Raw genomic sequence first — 21,921 nt, 5'->3', positions numbered from 1 at the left:
GTACTCCAGTTGGCTGTTTCTCAATTCTATTCTACTAAAATGTCTTTATTATGTGTAACATACATAACATTATGTATGTTTAATTATGAGGATATGATATAACTGATGTAATTAAGCCGTTTTGAAATATTTGCGTTTCGGAATTACGGTCTTCAGAGACGTATATACCTACGCCTGATTCTACTTCGGCAAAAGAAAATTTCATCTACGATCGGCAATACTCGTATATTTTAATTTCCTTTTTATAATACAGTCAAACCATTGTATTGCGTTGGGAAAAATAAAATTCAAACTAATAGTACAGCAATTGTACCTGCATGCAGTGCATACTCGAGCTAATAACATTTTTATAAACGCTGCAGTAACATGTGCAATGAAATTCAAAACAGGCAATACCATCTTAATAATAAGAAAACAGTATACACTATAAACAGTCCTAGAAAATAGGGGCTTATTTTTATTTCCCGACATTCTGCCCGGAACGAGGCAGTGAAAATAAAGGTAATGTCATTTCTAGGTTCAATCGAGGGAACGGTTACGATAGTACGGTTGTACGAGTAGTTGATAATGTCCCGCGAACAGTCAACAAAGGCGTACAAAAGTTAGTATAATAGGAATGAAACGTAAAGGTATTTCAAATGTCGACAGGTTTGTTGCAGCTCTAGTTATTCTGCACTGACGAGTCTCTAATTACTAAGAATACTGCAATTACCATGTTTGTATAATAGTAATTTAAAGTATTTAATTTTGAAGATTACTTTTGTTATGAAATTATACTACAGTAGTGTTGGTAATTACCTAAGTACCTAAATGAATTGTTCTTCAGGAATTGGATCACGCGATCGCTTACTGTAACGTAACGCGTTGTTACTGTTCAGGGAATTTTAAAGAACGTATATGAAAAAGTTTTTAAATTTATTAGAAATTATTAACAATACAATTAATTATTATTAATAAATTATAATTACCTATTCATATTATGTCACACCAGATTTTCTTTGTGTTTCATACCGTCTTTATTTTGAGTTCTTGTCAGCATTTAGTTATCTAGGTTTTTCACTAGCGTTTAGTTATTTAGAGATCCGACAAAACGACTTTTTACTATTATATTTTTTATTAAAGTCCTACAAATACCTCGTGCCCTACAAATCATAACAAGAAAATCATATAAATTAATATTGCTTTGCAGTTTAACATGGGTACACACTATGAAATTCCGAACTCGTAAAATAGTTAGCATTCAGTATAATGTTTAATTCGCAGGTGAGCATGCGGTTGACAACGAATTCCATTTGTCTCTGTAGGGATCAAAGTTATATACACTTGTAGCGTACTGACATGTGGATTTAATTAAATGGTGCCTACCTCGGCGCCGTGAACTATGTACCTGAACGTATGTGCTACATAAATACCAGGTTTATTAACTCTTTTAAAGTCTTTTGAAGAATGTTCTCTATAAAATGAAAAGCTCGTGTTCCGTAATACTCGTCTTCTTTTGTAATGAAAACCTGTAAAGTAGGGAAGGTCAGGTCAAGGTGGATATAGTGGACGACTGTTCAAACAAATATTAAAATTGTGTTTCCGTGTGAAAAATGATCCTTGTCGAAAATTCATTGTCATTATTTACTTCAGATCTTTTTCGGGATTAAGTGAAGTCAGGCTATGTGAGCCTAAACAATAACTTTATTCTTATTATACCTCTTATAATACAGGTTTTCCCTAGCTTAAGAGGTAGAGTATTATTATTGTACAGAATCGAAAATAAACAGTAAACTTATGAAAAATCTGTTACAAACTCTCTGTATGTTTTTTTTTTTTTGTGTTAAATAAAGATTAAAGATTATTATTATCTTTCATCACTTTCATAAAGATATGTCAAGGATAGATCGCCCGCGTTAGACACGTCTATAAAGTAAAATTTTCTTTTCAAAAGTTTTGCTTGTGTTAAATACGTACTGTAGTTATGGATATTATTCTCTCACCAAAAAACTCTCGCTCTCTCCTCACAGTGTAAATATAAAATTGTCTCTAACGTTGAATAATAGCATTTTAAACCTCGGCTTGTCATCACACTTAGCGTAACACAATGGTGAAATTGTGTTCAAATAAGACATTATTTTACAATTAGCTGAACAAAAACACATGACTTTATGACTCCACTAATTGCGATCACGGGTTTTACGTATGAAAGTTTCTAATTGTATCGTTAAATAATTTATGAGTGAAAAGTGAAGCATTTTGTATTTTTGCTTTTACTTTTTATTGGTCCAATTATCAATATGTTTAATGAAAACCGTATTTGATCAATTACATCACATACTACATAAATGTTTTAACCCGTGATGACGACTAACGCAACTTTCAATCAAAAGTATAATATTTAGAACGTGCCTTTACAAACATAAACACCTCATACAATTCATTATTCGCACGCTCTACAAATCTATGCGCAAATTCGCACATAATACATCGCTGTGGTCTAAAATCCGAGCCACTAAAACAGAACAATTCATTTGATGAAGTGTAGGATCATCAGTTGGGTTGGGCGGCTCGCTTAATTCGATTTACATTAGCAACCACACGCACAGGCCGTCGCGATAAATCCCTGAACTTGACAAAGCTAAAACTGGACAAGAAATTATCCGTGGAACGTGTCCCGTACAAAGACGGATTAGTAGGGTTCGCTACAAAATTATACCTACTACCTATAGAATCGGTACAAACGATATTTATTTTAAGCTATTTTATCTTTTGGTAGAAAGGAATTTTCGATTTATTTCGGTAAAGGAATAAGGCAAATTATATGTATAATGTTTATAACCTTAACAGGAAGAACGCAAATAGGAGAAAATATAAAGCAATATTATAAACTAAAAAACCAGACATCTGATACAAAACATTAAAAAATAATACAGAGTATTCTCAAGTACATTTGATTTGCAATACATTGAGCTCTTTATTATGTCAAATGTCCGCAAGGATTTCAAAGTATTCCAAGAAAATAGGTACAACAAAATGTTTTATTGGTATAAAAGCTCCTGTCCATTGTCCATTCATTTAATAGAAAAAAACTTTCCGCGGTCTTTTATTCCCAGAAAAATCCATTCCCCGTTGAGAGCGATATTTTTCAACAAAACAACGCTTATTTGATGTGAAAACACATTCGTATTTATACTCCCCTGCGAGCTAGAAACACACACTGCTACTCGATATCTAATGTTATTTTTTAAAACGTTTGATCTCGAAACGATTCCCGTATTTTTTGGAGAAAAAATAGCAAAAATATAGTTAGCCTTTACAACAAGAATACACAACTATACAGTTACCTTCTATAAACATATCTAAATCCTATTGTCAATACAATTAAGGGTTGTCTCAAAGTGTAAACGTCTATTTGCATACGCATAATTGATTTTCTAAAATTAGACGCTCACGAGTAAATTGTAGAACCAAATGTTTAATCTATTTTTGGAGTCCTATACATTCGTAATGTTGATAAGATTCAAATATTATTAGAAATCGTAAAAGGGAAAAGGCGACTATCGTTGTGACAATTGGTATCTAAATCCGTCTTAGAGCTGACTGCAGCCCTGCGCATTCGGAACGTTCATGAAACATTCATTTGTCTAGCTAAGCCGAGTTTAAACTCGTCTGGGTACCGTTGATTAACACCTGTTTAATACCCCCATTATAACCGGCACCCTGCATTTCTAATCACTATTTAATTGTACGAAATAAGCCGCAAGTCCAATTTCAATTCATTGCAGATTAGCATAAATTATAAATTGCTTTTAGGAATTGTAGACAGACGTTAAGCTTCATCGAGAGTTGATAATATTTATTCAGCAACTGTACAGAATTATAGAAGTCTGTTCTTTCTAATCGATTTGTTACTACGTTATGTTTTCCTAAGTATTGGTTTAAAATTAACATATTCTTTGCACTTTACACTAATTCAAATCTGTTTATAAAATAACAAAACGTCTATCCAATTCACTAAAGCCAACTCCAAATACTACCTGATTAAATCGCCAAGTAAAAGAAAGGAGTAAACTTTCTATAGAAATAGTAAACTGTATTTACATACAAACATAACAAAGAGGATATAATTACCTAGCGATCTACGCTTGGAAAGTTTTACTCCAACTATGTATTCACGCTGAATTTCAATGAAAGGGCTTTCATTCAAATTCAGTGAGAGGCATAGTTTATACCTTTATCGGGTAAACTAATTTCCAAGCAAGTAAACAAGAGTCTCAAGCCGCTTTAATAAACATATAATATGTTTAGGCATTCGTTTGTTGCTCATATATTTGATATTGCTATCGTAATATTATTAAATTCATATTAGCCAAGGAATTTCTCTACCTTTTGCCAATAAAGTACAGACAATATTACCTTAGAAAACAAATAAGTAAACCAATAACGATGCCTTGTTTTAGTACAAATAATTTCAATATAGCGTGCTCTACATGAATAGGTCCACTTTTTAATACATGTCTCTTTATGTAGAAGGTTACATTATTTAAACGACCTGTCCTAAGCCGAAAGTAAGTCCTAAAGCTCAAGTACTTTATACATAGATATTTACATTCCAAGGTAACTAATGTCTTCATATTAGACAATATTTTTCTGTGCCATTCGTACACTTTGTATGAAATATGTGTGTGTCCTTGGCACGGGATAATTTTGCGCACTTTCAAAACAATTGAAGCGTCAGCTCCAGAGGTACTGTTGTAATATTCATAATGATAACATTTTGTATAAAAGGATTATATTACACTAGCTGACCCGCGCAACTTCGCTTGCGTCACATAAGAGAGAATAGATCAAAATTTTCCCCGTTTTTGTATCATTTTTCGTTGCTACTCCGCTCCTATTGGTCGTAGCGTAATAAAATATAGCCTATAGCCTTCCTCGATAAATGGACTATCTAACACTGAAAGAAGTTTTCAAATCGGTCCAGTAATGCCTGAGATTAGCGCGTTCAAACAAACAAACAAACTCTTGAGCTTTATAATATTATTAGTAATATTAGTAATTAGTAATTAGTAATATTAGTAATTAGTATAGATTAGTATATTAGTATTAGTATTAGTATAGACTAGCTGACCCGCGCAACTTCGCTTGCGTCACATAAGAGAGAATGGGTAAAAATTTTCCCCGTTTTTGAAACATTTTTCACTGGTACTCTGCTCCTATTGGTCGTAGCGTGATGATATATAGCCTATAACCTTCCTCGATAAATGGACTATCTAATACTGAAAGAATTTTTCAAATCGGACCAGTAGTTCCTGAGATTAGCGCGTTCAAACAAACAAACAAACTCTTCAGCTTTATAATATTAGTATAGATAACCTTCCTCGATAAATGGACTATCTAATACTGAAAGAATTTTTCAAATCGGACCAGTAGTTCCTGAGATTAGCGCGTTCAAACAAACAAACAAACAAACAAACAAACAAACTCTTCAGCTTTATAATATTAGTATAGATTAACATACTGTATTTGATATTTTAATATTTCACGCCCCGTTTAATGTTGTGGTCATAATTATTTCGGTGTGGTTTTGAAAAGGTAAATAATGTTACCTATAAAGCCTAAATTAAATTCCAGTTCTAATTTACTTCGTGAATATTAACGTATTTTCGACTATATTAGAGGCTGGAAGAGATATTATATTTACCGACTTTTTGCGTACTAAGTCTATTGAAATAGGTAATCTTATTGGACGACGTACAATGAATCCCTCGAAGGGTGTTAGAAAAGCTTGGATACTATGTTTTCTTCCTATTTTCACATTCTAGCCTAACCGTTCAGTACCTCCCACCGACGGAAGAACAACAAACTGGAGACATTTTAGCCAATAACTTTTAATTTTATAGCGTAGTTCTTTAGGTGCATCAGTTTGTTGAAAGTACTAAATGCATTTTCTTTGAATTCTTGCGCGCGTAGTAACTGTTATTAGCTGGTCAACATATTAGGTCGAGGAAAAAGTCTTTTCGCATTATAGTATTTATGAACTTTTAATAAAATGTTTTCTCTGCACAAAAAAGCTCGATATTTGGGTACCTCACGAGCTCACTGAAAGTAGCCCAATGAACCGTGTACTCATTTGTGATTCTTGAAGCCAAAGAGATTTTATTACAAGTTCATACATACTATAATGCGAAAAGACTTTTTCCCTGACCTAATATTTACTTACTGAATATACAGAACGAGACGAGATTCGTCCAATTAGTGTGTTATTGAGGCTTAGTAAAGTTGACACGGGTTGAGCGGCAGTATGCAATAGATGGACGTAGATATTGGCGAGCACAACAAATTATATTAGTGGCCGACCCGCCTGATTATGTTTGCGCGCTGATTGTTAACTGATTTGTGTATTTTAGAACAATAGTTGGTTTTGGCATATCTGTACTATGATTCGTCGGGCACCAGTGTTGATATAATAGGATGTAATTGATACGGGGTCAGAGAATACCTAAATTTATAGAAATAAAAATAAATCACAGAATGAACGCGCATAACATTTGAACAAACTAACTTGTATAATTCTCTTTTTAATATTAGGTCGGGGAAAAAGTCTTTTCGCATTAAAGTATGTATGAACTTGTAATAAAATCTCTTTGGCTTCAAGAATCACAAATGAGTACTTGTTCAATCACAAATAGTTCATTAGGTTTCTTTCAGTGAGGTACCCAAATATCGAGCTTTTTTGTGTAGAGAAAAGATATTATTACAAGTTCATATATACTATAATGCGAAAAGATTTTTTCCCTGACCTAATATGTTTGTAATTGTCGGGACAAAGTTTGTATGAGATCGAAGGGTTCTAAATTCCCATGGGAATGAAATTGAACTATGCCCGGACGAAGTCAGGCGCGTCCGCTTGCATTCAATAAACTACAATTTCAACAGCTTATATTATTAGAATGTAATGTTATATTCTCGGTACTGTAATCTAGCAATAATCTTAAGCTTTGACCGTCGTAGTGTAAACAGAATTGCGTTTCACACCTCTTTGTCTTGTGCCGCCTTATGAGAAACTAGCTCGAGATTAAAAATGAGAAGAAAACAACTTGTGCTTTCTTAGCTGAGGCTGATAAAACTTGAGGAAAAACAAACTATAATGAGGAATTCCTTTGGGAATGCCTATGTAGTATGTAGAAATTTTTTGTTTGTTCTTTAACCACGGCTATTAAACAAAGTCATTTATCGTCTTAGACAATTTGATATCACTACACATTTTGTACAAGTATTTGTTCTAGCGGCAAAGAATTAAACGAAACATAACACAGACATGCATAGATTTTTCAGCGAATGCTCTGTAATACAATCATAACAGTGGTTCAGTTCAGCTGGTAATATCATCTCGCAGTAGCATGTTGAATTCAAACAGCTATTTGCATAAGTCGTGGCTGTGTTGAGGTAGCACGTTTCACTTTGACGACACGTCGCGGTTACAGCCGCGGCTTAGAAACCAGTCATCAAGTATAGATACAGTTGAAAAACTCACAAAAAATCGTACTAGACTATAATTTTTTTCCGTGTGATGCTCGTAAAATAAAATCCTTCGTCATGCTCCTTTAATAATAGATAGACATAAATGTAATAGTATTTTTTGTAAAAGGTTAATGTGTTTCGCCTCTTATCCACACTGTGTTACGAAATATAATGAAAATAGATTTATAATAGCATCACACGAAGGCACCTTATTTGCGCCGGCTATAGTGATGCGTAAAATTGATTACATAGGTAATTTGTTACAGTTGTGTAATCGATTGTTAGTCAATTAAGACGCTTCGGTGGTCGATACTCGATACTAACCGATACGGACCGATGCCAAAGTCAGTTATTTTGTAATGAGAAAATCTCCGCTATTTTACAAATCAGTCACGTCGATGGGTTAGACCTTTCTAACCCTTTTGTTAGTGACAGCATCGTTTCCTAACTGTATTGAATCATCTCGGTTGCCTTCCTAAGGTTAATTTGCTAAAGGTCATTGTTCGATGTTACGAATTCTGTTATGTTTGACTGAATGGTTTTTTTGAGAACAATTCAGACATGACAGAATCGCATGCAAAGGGCTGGTCAATAAATAGACTACCTTAAAATTATTGTAATAAAATACACATGTATATTGAATATACAACTTTCAAATAAACTTCTTTAAGCGACAATTTGACGTAACACAAAAAAAAACACCGGAGCAAAAAATAACAAAATCAAAAATTCTATCAATTAATCAATTTAAAAGCAATGATATCTAAACAGACATCTCGATACAGCGTACGTTATGATTGATTTATTAACGTTGTTTCAAACAACAATGAAAGTGATAGCAAAGCTTTAACCGAGTGACGTAACATTCGATAACGTAGAATTACTCCGATATCGGCGACAATGTGAATAATAGAGCGAACAATCGAAGCTCAATCAATATCGTTTTGAACGTAACGATGTTATGCGATAAGTAGTCGACAAAAAGATTCAATTGACTGATTGTTGTGCGTGTCTGTTTTCATCAGTGGATAAAAGAAGCCACCTGAAATATTTTAATCGGTTTATACGGAATTTGATCAGCTTGTTATTTGGTTATTTTGTATCTGTCTCTTTACTTTCGATTCGTGAATAATCATGGAGGTAAATAAAATATTATATCACTCCCATTTTTATCGTTTTTCTGGCACACTTATAAAATCTTCAGTCTCTTTGATAGTCAAATGAATTCACACTCGTAATATGCAATATCTTTCTGCTGCCTTTAAGTGCCAGCAATTTCATTAAAGCGTGCTTGTGAAAAGAAGTAACGTGAGGCATGTTAGGGCGGGGAACAGTTATCTGTCAGTGTCATTTGTTAAATGGTGCCACTAAACACACGCGATTCTCACCTTATTTTTTGTATAGTCGGTCCAGCAGGCCGCAGCTGCCGGCTCAAGGGTATTGTGTAATAAATTCACACCGCTCACTTTTACAAATTTCTTCTATTATCACGTGTACGCGATAATGTTTACACCTACAGCAAAATAAAGTAGGCGCTCTAATGGCACTGGAGCTTGTTATACTTCCTGAAAACTTATCCAATTGGACGTACCAATTTAAAACTTTGTAACTGAGTTCCATTTCTTCTCATAACTATTTCCTCCGTTACGTCAGCATTTCATCCAACAATTAAATTATGATGCGAGAGCGAAATGCACTGTTATTTCATTAGTGCATAATTACAGAGAATATCGAATAGCCGCATGCAAAATTAGTGGAACAATCGGTATCGCATAATTCCAGCCATAATCGAATCAACACATTATTCAATTGGCGAGCATGCCTGATGTTGTGGTGGCGCCGGCCCCCGACCACCGGCAGATACCGCGGACCACAGCTGTCAGACGCGGAAAGCGTGCCATTCAACGATTTGGGTCATTCATGCATCAGAAACATAGTATTGCAATAAGCCGCAATCACGCGAATGACCACAAAATTATTCTATTCCCACAGTTTAAATAAATTTGCGATAGTACACAAGTCTATTATGTGGATTTATGTAACTAGTTACGTGTACTTACCACTGGTCGCTGGTTACGGTTGCGAGAGACGAAACAGCACCTGTCAATGTTTGGGTGGTTGTGGGCCATGGTCACGTGTTGTGAGCCACTCTTTACATCATATAATTACGGGTGTATATTGTAAGCCTATAATAAAATCTTACGCTGTGTTCGCTGCAGAGACCTTTCGCTCGGTTTACATTCATAAATTTCCACATGTGCGCTCTTTAATATTACATCCGATGCTCCGCGAGCGATGTTGTAAGGTAGCGTTATAAATTTTAAGAAAGGCATGTTGAAATTTTCAATTTTGGTAAAGGCAAGGAAGGAGGTACCTAAATTTTTCATAAATCTGCTTTTATTCATGAATTGAACTTTGAACAGTTCTTGTTTAAAGTAGGTAGATATATTCTTTAACAGAGAATTGAAAGCTATTCGGGTCGTAGAAAGTTTTTGTTCCATTATCAAAACTGAACTTTTGGAAACCTTCAATTAGAATACACTAATGATGTCAGAAGTAAACGTTTTTATTATTTATTCTAATTCAGCACACTCGTGTTAATATGCTGACAATATCATAAGTCAACAATTTCACCGGCTCATCTCACAAAGTGAATCCACACTTTTGCCTCGTCCATCAGCCGAGTGAATCGATATCAGAGAAACTCAAGCCTATATTACATGTGCTTATAATTGGTTACACAATAAAATTACATAAAGTATTATAACGCGAGCAAGAATCTAACCGTGAAGCCATGCATGTTGCAAGCTTGCTACTTAACGATAACGATTCAATTTTAAATTATTTACTTACGGCCAAATAGTATTCGGCCATAGTTCGAGCATCAAATTAGTAGAGAGCCATGGCACGATTAATCACGATAATTATAAAAAAACAACTGTCAGCTGCATAACCCTACGGGTCTAGATTTTATTTTTCTTCTTCTTTAAAATTTTAAAAGTATAAGTATTTAAAAAAATATATGTTGTATATATCCACCGGTTGCAAGATAGCAATACTGGATAACCCACTAATCATAATTTCAAAATTGGTTTCGTGTCTTCTCTGAATATACATAATTTCAATGTTTTGTGTAGATCTTAATATTGTAAATCGATCCGTCTGGAAAGTGCCTTTAAAAAGAAAGAGCGAACTGACTAACAAATCACAATGTAAATAAAGTTCTCGATTCTGTTTATTTCAACTGTTTAAATCTAGGACGAATGTAGAATGGACGAGATTTTAAACTGTTTGACAAAGTATTGCTTTGTAAAGTGTAACTGCCAATGTTCTGGTGACACATTTTCCAAACTAAAGAATACTGAGTCACTTCAAACATGGACTCGAATGCTTAAGAAATAATATTAAACTGTAATTTACAAGCAACTATGTCAGTATCTTCAAGATCCGGAATGCCATGTAACTATTTCATGAATAGGTACTTATGTCTTACAGAAGCAGTGTCAATCTGCGAAATCTCTACCTACTTAGTACAAAGAAACGACTACTGACTGCCCTTATTTATTTGTTCGCTGAGCGGCTCAGAATAATGAAGTCTCTCGAACCTTGATTGTATATTCACCAGCAGAAACCACATTTATGTAAAAAAGCATCTTCAATAGCGTCTAATTGCCTTTCGGTTTGGTTCGCTTTTGTGTTGTTAATCAACGCACAGCGATTGTTCCAAAACCATTGTCCTCCAGTATTTGTCCGACCCTTGGCTTTATTACGGCATTTTTGCCGCTAAGACAACCCCGCCAGGCAAATATCGCAATAAAGGACTGTAATAAAATGTTTGTCGTTTAGTATATGTAACGTTCTACAATGTACATATATTAAGCGCTTATTTCGAGTATTAATTTTGTTGAGACGGTCGCCATCGCTAATTGCTACTAATCCCTCGACATTAAAGGAATATGAGGCGTCGTATATTACGTGTAATTAGGGCAAACGCAGGGAGCTCGAAATGTCACGTCAAGTCGGCTCGTGAACCCCATGCGGTCGTACGCAGTGCGCGGGAGGGTGTACGTTCATTTGAAGCCTGCTCCCCACACGAAGGGAAAACTAACCCAGAAAGAAATTGACATTCAAATGCTTACGGAGAGAATCCAGTTTTACGTTACGATCTCGTAACGTTAAAGCCAATCGCTGTAATATACATATTTCTTAGGAATCCGATAAAAAAACCCAAAATACGATTTGGAAAATGTCTAATTCGAATTTGGATTTGCAGATAATGGTATTTTCTACAAGACCTTCAGTTCTATTTATATTTTTACCCTAATATGTATTCACCTACTTAATTTGATCGCGCCAACATAAAACACCTAAATCATAAAATTCCGACCCGGATTACATTAATTGGTTTGCCTATAAATTGTCAACGAAAAATTTTGTTCGGGCGGTGAAATAAAATTATGGAAAGGCCTGTATCCATACAATGAAAAGGGCTTGTTTGTCGTTGAATTACCTTTACGTTTGAAAAACCCTGATGAAGGAATATCACAAACGACAACATTTTAACACGCCGCTGGTTCTTGAAATCTCTTTCATTCTTTAAGAGCTCCGGCAAAGGAGCAAACATCTTTGGGTGTTAGATCCATTACCGACATTATGAACGAACACTCTTACACTGAACTGCGCAAACATATTTTTAAAGTTCCTTTTGTTTGAAGCTTAAGACTAGTTTTCTATAGTAATAGGGTAACAAAGGAATTAATTATCGTTTCGGTAGGCCGTTCAAGGAGGCTTCGATCCTAGGTTCTATATGACACTATAATATAATAGTAATAGCAGTATTTACAATACTATTTCTATAAAATATCGTACCTATAAATCAGCATTACTCTATAAGAATTTAACTTTATGAAATATCAACAAATGTCCGGTGAACTATGAGTCGCTGAAACTGAACATATTTTCAATTTCCCGGTTTTCCAACATTGCACTGTTTATTACACAGAATAAAAACCTATTCATTTTCACCGCGCATAACTGAATAAGCTCGAATATTTTAAATTAATTCAATTCCGTGCGCTTCATGTACCTTTTCGTTATTTTAATTTAATTGTTTTTTGTTGCAGGCACTGGAGAATGGTGTACGTGTGATAAATAAAAGAGTATTGTAGGGAATGTTCGTTTGAGAAGTTTTAAAATGTATGTAAATTTAGGTTTTATTAGAACGATGTATATCGCGGCGTTGTTAGTGTTAGTGAGTGCAGTGGGTGCGAGTGTGAACAATACGGATGTGCCGGGGGGAGCGTCGCGCATGGCGTGGATGAAGTCGCTGCTGGATCATCACAAGTGGATGGAGTTCCTCGACAACGGAACCCTGACTTTGTCGCAAGAGTGCGAGCAAGACCTGAGGGTCTACCTCACAGGCCTCTTCGACGGACAAGTGTGGGCTTCTAAAAGTGAGTTTTAAATACAAATATTTTTTATGGATTTGTAATGGATATGGTTGGAATATGGATGGAAATGGATAATGGAACATTATTTTTTTAAACCTAAAAGTACTATTCTCTAGTTAACCAATAAGTAGGTATATCTTGCGTGGGATTCGAGATCATTGTAAATACACGATACAAAATTGTAATCTTATAACCGTTAAAACGAATCAGCGTAAAAGAAATTACATTATCAGCATAAATAGCTGGTGTTTACCTGTTTTATAATCGTTGCGGTATTCTTGCCGGTGACGTAAGTTACGCAACCGCGGCGAGATAACAGTCGTAAAGAAAGCAAGCAGGCGACTCGGTGCTTGGTGGCTCGCCCGCTACGGCAATCTGCGCCCAAGTAGGTCGCGAGCCGATATCTACCAGTTCTTAACTACAATCATAACAAGTACTACCTACACCTTTCTATATCTTCACCTCTTATTCGCACTTATCGCAGAGCCGCCGCATCGATTCCCTCGCTAAAAATAAACTCGAGTAATTAGTTAAAGGTTTTTCAATTCGAAATAACGTGCAATTTCAATAAGTAGCTTGCTATATAGAATTGCAGTGTACTTAAACGTGAACGGACGCAATCGTTCGCTTTTAACTTTAAGCATTTCATTGAAACGTACATGAGACTTAAACATTCCCATTCCATCCGATCATTACAGCCAATGCCGGCCATTTTCACAATCATGCATAAATACATATCAGAATACATCATCATTATGCTATGAACATGCATTCATATTTAATAATCGGTGAATGTCGATGATTATGTAAAATATTTTATTTATTTATTCCTGAGCGTTTGGTGTCGATTACAATTGCAAATATTGCCTACAAACGTAAATGGAAAGTCATAGAGTCAAATCCTCAATTCATTGGCATTTTTTATCCGCCCGTGTCTAATGGAAATTTCATCGGAAAATGTGCCTTTTCATTTGGTTTTCCAACATCTATCTTTGTTCCGTTTTTTTACATTAAGCGTTCGCTCTATCCGTTAATATGTCGTCAAACGTCGGTCGATACAAACTCACATTGTGCACAGAAGCTCCGGCAAAAAGTTCAAGTTGCGAGCGTCCGGAGCGTCACGAACTTTTCATTTCCCCCATTCAATAGATTATTACCACGAGTTGTGTGATAATTTTTCCCGCTCAGGCATCGTCAGTCCCCCTTCGTAAGTCGTAAATATCTCCCGGCCTCTTGGATCTTCACTCGTTCCCAGACGTGACTGAAATGGGAATCATGATCTTTTCGTCACGGTCACTTTTTGAATCAAATATCGTTTATCACAGACATTATCTATGTATGCTATACTTTTTTGTTTGTTTGTTTGAACGCGCTAATCTCAGAAACTACTGGTCCGATTTGAAAAAATCTTTCAGTGTTAGATAGTCCATTTATTGAGGAAGGCTATAAGCTATATGTATATCATTACGCTACAATCAATAGGAGCAAAGTACCAGTCATAAATGTTACAAAAACGGGGAAAATATGACCCATTCTCTCTTATGTGACGCAAGCGAAGTTGCGCGGATCAGCTAGTATTTTATATTCACGTTTGGCCTGTGTCTATATATATAAAAGAAAGTCGTGTTAGTTACACCACTTATAACTCAAGAACGGCAAAACAGATTTGGCTGAAAATTGGTAGGGAGGTAGCTTAGAGCCAGGAGATGGACATAGGATACTTTTTATCCCGCTCGACCGTGTTTGAACATGCTAGAAGAACAGAATATGGAAATAACAACACCAATTAGTCATGATCTCCTGGTAGCTGTGGATCTATTTTCCGATCAGAATTAGGCCTAAAAAACTAAAAAACGGCTCTATAAACTCTAAAAACTCTCTATAAACCTTTTCACAGTTACCAGGAGATCATGAACACTTGCTTGCTAAACAACTTTAATTTTTATAGCTTTAGCTTGAAAACCGACATAGTTTCATAGAATCTTTTTCACCCCCGTTAAGGCAGAATTTCCAAAAATATTTATTGCGTCATTCTTAATTTCTAACTATATAGCCAAATATTAATTTTAATCGAAGTAGTTTGTTTGTTTGAATGCGCTAATCTCAGGAACTACTGGTCCGATTTGAAAAAATCTTTCAGTGTTAGATAGTCCATTTATTGAGGAAGGCTATAAGCTATATGTATATCATTACGCTACAATCAATAGGAGCAGAGTACCAGTAAAAAATGTTACAAAAACGGGGAAAATTATGACCCATTCTCTCTTATGTGACGCAATTGAAGTTGCGCGGGTCAGCTAGTATTTTATATTCACGTTTGGCTTGTGACTAGGTTCATTCATCTTGTATCTCATAAGAGGTAATAGAGCAAACACTTTCCCTCACTAAGAGTGATTCATCACAGCTGCCGAAATATGATTAATCACGTCGGATATTTATTTCTTACTTATTGGATAGTTTTTTTCAACAGTTATTACAAAAAACATTTATTGCAAGAGTTATTTTTATTATAATGCGTCTTATGGTAATCGAACAAAGTGCAACTTTCATTTTCAACTTTAAGTTTGGACATTCATAAGTACCTACTTGTATTTATTCTACGAAATCCGACAGCCTCCGTGGCGTAGTAGTTAAGGCAGTCGCTTTCGACCAATGCGTCGAAAGGTCGTGGGTTCAATTCCTCGACGGAACAAATATTTGTGCGATTTACAAATAGTTGTTTTGGGTCTGTTTGTAATTTGTGCCCGTTGTTTGTATGTTTGCAAAAGTCCCTGCGGTACAACATCATTTCTTAGCGCAGGATAGTTGTATTTTAAAAAAGAAGAACAAAAGAAGAAAACATCACAAACATTGATTAATAATTAACAATGGTTTATACTGGACAATCTACAAACGCGCTTATTATTCACCAACAAAGAAACAAACCGGCTACCTTTGTATCAGAGGCAGAGATTGGTATCTGAAAAACAATTATATTTAGTAGAAACAGTTGCGCACTTTAATTGTATTGTCAAAAGCAAGAAGAACGATTTAATTCCACCGCTTTGTGTGTTTTAATTTATACGTTCATACAATCATATACACCTAGATGTATAGTTCCTTTTGTTTAAATGGTAATGTAATGAGTATTGAAGTTAAACTTAGTGACGCAGTTTTTGAGCAAGTATTTTAAAAAATGGTTCATAAGCTGATAGATACATAATATCACGCCTGTTATACCCGATGGTGTAGGAAAAGCACCCGTGTTTCGCTATTAGCAATGTCAGCTCCGTGTAATAGGGCGAGCCTATTGCCATATAATGGGAACGTAATCAAGTTTTGAACTTCTTTATCCTATATAAATTAGAAAAAGACCAATAGCACCTAGGAATCGAATCCGGGGCCTGCCACTAAGGCAGAACAAGAAAGATTACATTTAAATCTAGATTTTACAAAAACAGTTAGTCTAATTGAGCAATATTCTTATATGTATCTATTATATATAATATGCAGATATACAACTCGTCTCAAAGCCTCTCAAATGAAATTCAATCATAATATAACATAATTTGCTTTGTACAGTAAAATAAATATACACAAGAGAACATTGAAGAGAATTACAATTTAGTGTTTGCTCACATCTTGATGTCGGTTTATTGGATAATGCCAAAATGTTTACAGTAGTACGATTCTGTACAATCGGAACCATCGAGTTTAGAGAATTTGACATTTCAAATGTGCTGCAAAAATAGTTTCTGCAACGTCCGCTAGAGGCGCTGATCAGTTTTCCATGCAAAATTTAATCGCAATGCAAATAGCTAGCCGGTTGTCGGTAGTCGATAGTGGTAGAGAATAGCGGTACGTAAATAAGTATTGATTATCTTTGACAAACAGAACAAAATTGGATAAGTAATGATCCTATAATACGAATTTAAGGATTTTGGTTTGTATACGTTTGATGGGATCAAAATTTCAGGTGGATGTGGAGGCCCATATTACCACCAAGGCGCCAAACTTGTAGTACAAATAAATTAGATTTTGCGACCGTATTGTGATTTGTTTAACAATACTAAAAAGTTTTTTTTGGTTTGTTTTTACTATTGTGATACTCATTGTGTAGTGACGCGTAACTGCAAATAAGTATCTAATATCTAATTGACTGGTTTTGTTGTATTTTTATTATGTAAACAAATAATTGTGATCATATCAGACTAATAAAATAATGTCTTTTATTTCGATTTCTGTCTACGCTATTGTATAGAATGTATTCAATTGATACAATCGAATCACCTACGATACGATTCGATATTAAGTATAGTCTATTTTTAAATTGATATCTTTATAACAAAAATCAATTAGTAATCTGTGCATATTGTAAATTTAAGTTATTCTAAAATTATCTATGTATCAACAATAGAGAGTAACATTTTTCTTTTAACGTAACATTTCACCTGGTAGCAATTATCATGTGTGTTTGTATTCAAATAATTGATATTATATTTCTCTTCATTAAATAAAAACCTTTACGTGAGGCAAGCTAACGAATGCGGAGAAAAAAGTCGAATCGTATTAAAAAAGCCTACGGCTATAGATCTTCGAAAGTACGGCAATTATTCATTTCTGTTCTATTTAAATTTATTTCCAATGAATAAAAACGAGAAAGCATGCAATATTGTACAATATTGCGATGTTTGAAATGATAATCCGTCATGACACCGTCACGTGTCTGTTGGAGGGAAAGTCGTGACGTCAATCAGAAACAACGACTTTAATTGCGTGTCATTCGATCACTATGAATTTTGATTAACTATTACTATAGCCAAAATTATACTCGGCTTAAATAAAAAAAAAAAAAACTTTTGTTTCTCATCTGTAACTAATCAGTAAGTATATGAATAAAGTATTAACTATGACATATTTTGAAACTTGAGAGTAAATGTAACTGTCTCTTTAAAAGGGCGGGTTACGCTTCATTTACGGTAATGATTTAACAGTAAGTATAATTCCATTGTAATGGGATAGGATTTAAGGATTTTAACACGCAATCCTTGGATATTGGGATTATCCGGGATTCAGGCAGATGTCAGAAAAATGTTATAAAATACTTTAATTTTGTAGAGCTTTCATTATAAAATGTTTACTAGTTTAACGACAACCATTTTCCCCTAATGAAAAATAAACTGATATAATATAAATGCATATTTTATAAAACTATAAACACCACATAGTTTTAATAGAACTACTTAAACTTACAACAAAGCCTTTAATTACAAAGAACTTCAGAGATTAAAGAATAAATAGCTTTCAAGTAATTAAAAAGTAAACGTTAATTAAGTTCAACAAGAAACTTCATACTACCTTGAACCATAATGAAGAGCTGAAGGAAAGCGTAGCGATAATATTACCGATACATTTTTTCCGCTTTGCATCAATTTATAAAAGTAATTTTCTAGTTATTAAGAGATTAATTTGAAGTATCGATTATGAGCTAACTCTGCAAGAAAAGCCCTAGACTGTAAGTAATGCTCATGAAACCTTATTTGAACTTAGGTCGATACTTAATAATAACAGTTTATTAATGTGGGCTTAAAACTCTTTAGGACCAAATAATGCTCTATGCTTAAAGATAACTGAAAAAAATCTAATAAACACCAGCATATCCTAGAACTTCTACGATATTGTATCGTCGTCTAGATATTATCAGTGTAAATAGTCCAATGTTGATAAACAAAGAACCTTAGATTTAAAAAACTTAAAACGTACACCGCCATGAACCCCTAAAACAATAAACAGCCTTAAATCCCTACAAAACAAGAACCGATGTCAACGAGAATTCAGCTGTGCATTTTCAATTTATTTTCTCCCCTCGGTGATTATATAAAGGTGTATATCTAAACAGCAGAAGGAAAAGGGGGTGAATCTATTGCGTCACATTACATACAGCGAGGAAAGATTTTAGGGAAACGGTTGGGGTTAAACGAAGGTAAATGAGCGTGCTTAGATAAATGAATAGGTGAGTTGATGGTGCGCGGTCACCCGTCACCCGCGCTACAACTATCTAATGTTATAAAGCTGAAGAATTTGTTTGTCTGTTTGTTTGAACGCGCTAATCTTAGGAACTATGGATCCGATTTGAAAAATTCTTCCAGTGATAGATAGCCCATTTATCGAGCAAGGCTATAGGCTATATATCATCACGCTACGACTAGTAGGACCAGAGTACAAGTAAAAAATGTTATAAAAACGGGGAAAATATGACCCATTCTCTCTTATGTGACGCGAGCGAAGTTGCACGGGTCAGCTATCTCCAAACAACGTCTATTCTGTGGTTTTGTTATTCCGCCCTGTATAGTTGTATCGTTCGACCGCCTCATTTATTTAAGAGCGAGTTCGTTCGTGTTCTGTGATATAATCGCGACACGGTTCGAGCACAAACATTGTACCACATGTAGGTTATTATCTGCAAAATGTTGTAATAATCTGTCTTGTAGCGACGATAGAGTTGTTTCATATTCTTTATATTTTCAATCTGATAGGAGGACAAGTGATACGATTTCCTGTAGTTATTTAGTATCGATTGAATCTATTAGTTCGCTTGTGGTTATCTTATGGCTGTTTCATAGGAGTCAGTTTATAGCAAAATTTATAGTTAACTTTTGTTCGATAAGTTTAGAAACTTATTTAATTTCACAAAGGTCTCAATGAATAGTAAATAAGAAAGTTGAAATGTAATCTTTACTCTGCACATTACCAAACAAATACTTAGCAATTATACAATAACAAACCTCAGGAAATGTAAACGAGCGTTTGAAAGATTTATGAAGTCTTTCCCCAGTTTTGTTTATTCGGCCCGACACGAATATGATTACATTATTCGAAGAAAATAAACCGAAAGAGATTTCCGAACATTGCGCTCCATAAATCATGAGAAGACTTATTGTGAAGTTAACTCGGGCACACCTGTAACTTAGCTACTATATTTTACGCGAAGCTGCCATTTATGGAGGTGATAGCCTAAAGAGGCGAGTGTCGAATAAAGTAAACAAATACTGAAACTTCAGTTTAAATTCTATTACAAAAACCGAGCAATCTTGAAATTAAATTTAAAAAAAAATAATTACAGAAATCACTAAATATTAGGTCGGGGAAAAAGTCTTTTCGCATTATTGTATGTCTGAACTTGTAATAAAATCTTTTCTCTACACAAAAAAGCTGGATATTGGGTACCTCACGAGCTCACTGAAAGAAACCTAATGAACCGTGTACTCATTTGTGATTCTTGAAGCCAAAGAGATTTTATTACAAGTTCATGCATACTATAATGCGAAAAGACTTTTCCCCCGACCTAATAGTTCTAATTAAAATCACGACAACTTCTATATTCGTCTGTAAGCATTAACTTTAGCTAGTCCTCTTTGTGTAGGAACATCACGTACACACGAGCTTGTGCCACAATCGGCAGCAATGTCCGTTCGGTTCTTGTCAGTGTCAGTCATGTCGAATGACAACGAACAATTGACACTGCATTGAGTTATGACTGAGGCCTACGTAGCCCGATTTTCTACCACTATCGACTTTCGTCATCCGGGTAGCTATCGACAAATTTTGTATAAAAAACCCTGGTCAGCGCACTTAGCGCGTATCGTAGGAACTAATTTTTAAGTACGTTAAAAACGCCAAACTCTCGATACTCGATACTTACAACTCTGAAACTCGACGTTACCAATAGTAGAAAATCACGCTACTGTTATCTTCTTGAAAAAAAGATAAATATTGTGTATTCATTTTTTATTTAATAGGCGTCTACGTGTATCAAAACAATTTTACGTCATTCACACCCGATTAGCTGAGCCACTGAAGTAAGCAACGTTCCATCAAAAACGGAAATAAGAAACGTATACTTGTTGCGGGACAAATGAAATGTAAGGTGAAATAAGTTTGGCGTAATCTCACCTCAACACTCATGATGTGGGTGTCCTTTACAAACTTGACAACCGATTGTCATGGGACTTTGTACTACCCACAAGATTTTCATATGGATCAATTTACTATATTTATTTACCTTTTTACGTAAAAGTATCCGAATTCTATAACGCAATTGTACGACAAAAGGAAGGTAAACAAAAATCCACGGAAATGAAAAAGTGGATTTCAGACCCTTCTTATTTCGGTAACACATTTATGCTTGCGGCCTTTCAAATCATAAGTTGATTTGGTAAAGAAAAGTTTATTTAAAAGATGCTTTTGCGTGACCTCAAATAAAATATTACCTACAGTTAATTCAATACAAGTATTTAGAAATGATATGAATAAATATCAAAATCTTGTTCAGATTCACATTTACTCGATGTTTGTCAAAGCCCAAAACTACTTATGTCTCTAAACCATTCTGCAACTAACAAGCTTTCAAAACTTCTCATTAAATCCGCTCTTCGGAAACAGTATATGAACAAACCAACCACGTGAATGCCAAGTGTGTATTCTTGAACAACATAGTGTTCGTAGTAGCATCTAGTAAAACAAGAATTCATACCCAGGTGAGAGCAAAGTTAAATTATCTTAGTAACATTGACACAAGTTTTCATAGATTCGTCTCGGTGTTTGTATAATGGGAAGCCATTATTTAAGTTGACGTTCGACAAAACTATTTGTATTCGTAGAGAATGTTTCATCATGTAAATAAGGTGCAGAAGTTTCAGTTTGACTTGTTTTTGAAACTGCTCGGTCGTGACCGGAGTTAATGTAGTGCATTCGTTTGCGACGACTTTGAGTTCAAGTGGGTTTGTACACGGAAGAAATAAAACACGGTCACTAAGTAAAACCTCATGTCAGATGTATTTACAGTGTTAAGAAAGTATCCAATCCTCTTTTCCTCGTCGTGGTCACGTACACGGATAGTTTATTGCGTTAGTGACAAAATATTGACGGTGCCTAATCGTTATTTGGCAATATTTTACGAGTTAATCGATCCTTCTGAATGTTCTAA

At 34.8% G+C, this 21,921-nt stretch overlaps 1 protein-coding gene across 1 annotated transcript in view; it reads left to right on the top strand.

The window, feature by feature from the left end:
• The window catches only part of LOC142983702 (O-acyltransferase like protein-like), a 78,031-nt gene that overhangs the window by 6,016 nt on the left and 50,094 nt on the right, over nt 1-21,921 (top strand). The window contains exon 2 of the mRNA XM_076130707.1: nt 12,630-12,959. Coding sequence (XP_075986822.1) covers nt 12,701-12,959 — 259 coding nt within the window. The 5' untranslated portion in view covers nt 12,630-12,700. The remainder of the gene's footprint in view (nt 1-12,629; nt 12,960-21,921) is intronic.

This window comes from Anticarsia gemmatalis, chromosome 2, assembly GCF_050436995.1.
Source record: "Anticarsia gemmatalis isolate Benzon Research Colony breed Stoneville strain chromosome 2, ilAntGemm2 primary, whole genome shotgun sequence".
In the NCBI taxonomy this organism is placed as follows: domain Eukaryota; kingdom Metazoa; phylum Arthropoda; class Insecta; order Lepidoptera; family Erebidae; genus Anticarsia; species Anticarsia gemmatalis.
Note: the sequence above shows the minus strand (reverse complement) of the source record. Positions and strands in the feature narration are given on the sequence as shown.